The sequence below is a fragment of the Postia placenta genome (genome assembly GCF_002117355.1).
Source record: "Postia placenta MAD-698-R-SB12 unplaced genomic scaffold POSPLAscaffold_14, whole genome shotgun sequence".
NCBI lineage: Eukaryota > Fungi > Basidiomycota > Agaricomycetes > Polyporales > Adustoporiaceae > Rhodonia > Rhodonia placenta.
Window position 1 is genome coordinate 546663 of NW_020169845.1, and position 4181 is coordinate 550843.

General features: G+C 56.3%; 2 protein-coding genes across 2 annotated transcripts in view; one reads left to right on the plus strand and one right to left on the minus strand.

The window, feature by feature from the left end:
- POSPLADRAFT_1184908 (hypothetical protein) overlaps positions 1-503 on the minus strand; it is a gene marked incomplete at its 5' end in the record, with an annotated part of 1643 nt that extends 1140 nt beyond the window's left edge. Inside the window, 2 exons of the mRNA XM_024489110.1 lie at positions 53-113; positions 261-503. Of these exons, the coding sequence (XP_024335335.1) occupies positions 53-113; positions 261-503 (304 nt within the window). The remainder of the gene's footprint in view (positions 1-52; positions 114-260) is intronic.
- Positions 504-2600: 2097 nt separating this feature from the next.
- On the plus strand, positions 2601-4135 carry POSPLADRAFT_1060406 (hypothetical protein; the record flags this gene model as incomplete). Its single annotated transcript, XM_024481257.1, has 2 exons — positions 2601-2630; positions 3356-4135. Coding segments are annotated over 2 exons (810 nt in total), but the record flags the coding sequence as incomplete, so codon positions are not given.
- Positions 4136-4181: the final 46 nt, after the last annotated feature.

The following is a 4181-nucleotide window of genomic DNA, read 5'->3' on the forward strand; positions in this document are numbered from 1 at the left end:
GCACCACCTGGAGGGGTATGGATGAATGAATATTCGTCAGGCACGGCGGCACTGGACGGGCATCGTGACATACCGTGGAAGTGATAGACGACCTTCTCGCCAGGCGAGGCACGCTGGCCGGCAGTGCCATCCGACGCCCTGGAGCCATGCCAGTAGCCAGGGACCTTCTCGGCCTGGACACGATTAGCGTTTGCAAAGTCGCGGACCTCGCCCACGATGAGGTCCGGAGTGGGGTCAATCCAGACCAGCCCGGATTTGACGGCGTCGGGGGCGTTCTCGCGAGGGCGTGCAGGAGCGTCGATGGCGGTGTTGAAGAGGATGCCGACGTATGCCTGGAATGCCTGGACGATGAGGGAGCGGCCGAGAGACCATGTGGGGAGGGGGCGCCACGACGGGACGAGGCCGAGGATTGTCCAAACAGGAAGGCGGATGAAGAGCAGGACGAGGATGCTGCCCAGCATGTAGAGGCCCTTCAGAGGCTGGTAGCGGAATGCGAACGCCATCGTTCAAGGCAGGGAGGAACGGCACAGCTATGGACGAGGGCAGCTCGGGCGTTCTGCTCATAAGCAATAGGCCTGGTGAGTTTGCCTGATTCGCAGGGACAGCGTGTTCCTTTACCGGCTCGACGAGCCAGTCAGCAACCGATGTTCCCGGCAGAAGCAACCAAGTTCTTCGATGCTTCTGCGCCGCACTTCGCGCTGGACGCCCACGACCGCTAACAGCAGGCCATGTTGAACACGTAGAAATCGCCCACAACTGCACACATCCATGATGGGTGATGCAAGCGGTTCGGCGCTCACGGGCATTGGCATGAGGCGATGAAGACCTTCTTGCTGCATGAGCCTACATCGCATGGAAGCAGCGGTTCCACAGATAGATCACGATCCAGACCAGCCGAAAAGCGGCGCGGCGTACGTGGTCAACTGCTAAACCGGCAAAGCTCCGAAACGTCAGTTTGAGTTCTGCATGACCTGAAGATGTAGCATCCTCTTCTGGAAGAATGCAGTCACGCGGCATTAGGCACAGAGGTGGTTGCCTCGTACCCAGCCGGTTTCATCCCGCACCCCACATCAGGAAAACCCCCCCCCCAGGCTAATTAGAGCTATTTTATATATATTAGCAATATATTCGCATATAATTTTGAGCTATTGACCTATTCATGCTATTGTCGCACTACAATTTACTAATGGCTACCTACACAGCCTGACGTTTAGATAGGCTCAGCTTCAAACCCGCGGCATACATCTCACCCTAAATAAATATTTGTGCTATGCTCCGCCTGTATCTAATCTCAACCTATCTTGAAAATTATGTGTCTCGCTCCACCTGAGAGTCCACCCCCGGCGGACCCGCCTGAGAGTCCGCCCCAGGCTAAATTTTGCACAATCATGTGATCTGCACGAATGCACTCGATTCAAAGGACTTAGCATTCCAGTGCAAAGTGGATCAAACAAGTACAAACAGGGGAGATCTGCAGCCAGTGTCATGTCGACATTTTTCATTCCTGCATGTTCATGTCCTGTTCGCGACATTAACAATCATCGCCTGGGGGTCTTGTCCCAGCACCTTGCCCCTATTCTAGCGAGAGCCTGTGCCATGTATCATATGTTCATACTAACCTTTAAATACAAGTCCAGCACATGCGACAGGCAAGCGTTCTTGGAATGGCTGTTGGGGGCCAATTGTGTGAGCCATCCCAGGGGCTTCAGGTGAATGCCACCAATGCTGCACCTTGCTACACATTGGTGATAATCGCGTCCCCATACAACCACGCCCTCATCCACACACTCAATGTGGATGTCGTCGTCGACCATCATGCAGTGTTGAGATGGAGATGGAGTGTCGCGACGTAGGGTTAAGCGACTGGGGAAACACAAACAAAGGATGCTGGGGGCGTTCGACTGGGTCTTACCAAAGCGATGGTGAGCTTACACTCAAACCTAAGGCTAGGGACAAGTAAGTTAGCATTGAAAAGGTAAGTAAGTACATGAGCTTACTGACCTAGTGTCGCGACTGGGGGTCAAGCGACAGGGGAAGATCTGAAAGCTGGGGGCGTCCGACTAAATCTCACCGAAGCGATGGTGAGCAGCGCTCAAACCTAAGGCTAGGGACAAGTAAGTTAGCATTGGAAAGGTAAGTAAGTACATGAGCTTACTGACCTAGGGACAAGAGGTCGAAACTGAGGTCCCTAGGGCAGCAGAGGCTGGCTTATATACATGGGGAGATAAGGGCAGGCTGTGCGCACTGGTCCGTGCGCAGCATGGTCCGTGCGCAGCTGGTCCGTGCGCAGCATGCTGACGCGGCCCCGGGGGCCGGTGAGTCAGAGCGGCTGTGTCAGCGGAGCTCGAGCTGTGCCGCGCACTGCTGTCCTATCTAATCTGATCGTACAGTAGATAACAATGTGTCCATATCAGGCAGGTAGTACAGAGGTCGCGGGTTCGAGCCCACAAAAAGGGAAAAATTAAAAAATGGCTAGGCGCCATGTCAACTCGTGACATTACCCCCCCCCTCAACGGCGCATTGTCACGAGTTGGTACGGCGCCTAGCCGTTTCTTAATTTTTTCCTTTTCGCGGGCTCGAACCCGCGACCTCTGTACTACATGCCTGATATGGACACGTCGTTATCTACTGTACGATAAGATTAGATAGGACGGCAGTGCACGGCACAGCTCGGGCTCCGCTGACACAGCCGCTCTGACTCACCGGCCCCCGGGGCCACGTCGGCATGCTGTGCATGGACCAGCTGTGCATGGACCAGCTGTGCACGGACCAGCTGCGCACGGACCAGCGCGCACAGCCTGCCCTTATCTACCCCTGTATATAAGCCGGCCTCTGCTGCCCTAGGGACCTCAGTTTCGACCTCTTGTCCCTAGGTCAGTAAGCTCCTGTATTCTCTTACTTACCTTACACTAACTAATACATTTCTTGTCCCTAGCCTTAGGTTTGAGCATAGCTCACCATCGCTTCGGTAAGACTTAGTCGGACGCCCCCAGCCCTTAGGTTTTCCCCAGTTGCTTGACCTCAAGTTGTGACATTAGGTCGAAACTCCCCAAGCTGCCGGCGTCCTCTCGGGACTCCCCACATTCACTTTCCTTTCCCACAGGTCGGGTGGTGCGCACCCCTACGATACCCTACAGTACATACGATACGTAGGTAGCCTTACATACATCGCCACCCCTAGAGGAACGAACTCTTCAACACCTGCACTTCAGTGGGCAGTGTTTGTCCTCACGGACGCGTGGACTAGGTTCCTGCTGCATAATAGTCAAAAGCAGTACTGGGCCCCACGTGAACTGCGAACCCTAGTGTCTTCTTGGGCGCCGTAGCGTAAGCTAGCATAGCACGGCCATTGTAGTACGCGCACCTCCCCGTCCTCCCCCCATCCAACGTGGCTGCCTGCCAAGGCCAGATCCACGCATTCGACTCCCAGGACCTCATCGACGTCTACATCCCAGACGGCCCTGAGACAGTCCTCTATCGTTGTGAGCAGCAACTGTGCCCAAATCGGACACCCCGATCAATCCCCGAGGACTACCCACGCTACAAAGCGATCCGACGAGCGCAACACCCGCTCGGACCCCGAAGCACCCTTGCATCTCGATCAGCCTCGCGGCACTCTCGCCCTGTCTCCCCTAGCTCCCGTCTCCCTCAAACTGTCGTCACCGATCCAGATCAAGCGCGAGGAGATCTCCCTCCAGACCCTGCGCCAGAGCCAGAGCCTGAGGAGAGTGAGGGTGAAGAAGGAGTCTCGGAGTCCGAGTCCGAGGATTCTGTTGGGTCTGCCTCGCCGACAGCGTTCGCCCCCGCGTCAGCAGTCCCTGACGTACGTAACCTCCCCGCCGAACTTCCTCCGGCGCCTTCACCGCCGACTCCGCCGAGAGGCTGCTCGAGCACTCGCTCCTCTCGAAGTTCGACCAGCAGAGGGCCACCACAGCCGCCTCCACCCCCGCAATGTCCTCCGTCCCCCCCGACGCTGATAATGTCATCCCCCGCAGCCGCCCCCGACAAGGAGACTTTGAAACTTCTCCTCCCCCTCCGCTATGACGGCAAAACCGTCATCGAATGCGACAGGTTCCTGTCGCAACTTCGTATCTACTGGTTGATCAACACGTCGTTGACGACCATTGAGCTTAAGGTACAAGTTGCGCTAGGCCTGCTCGATGGCGACGCCCGCGCCTGGG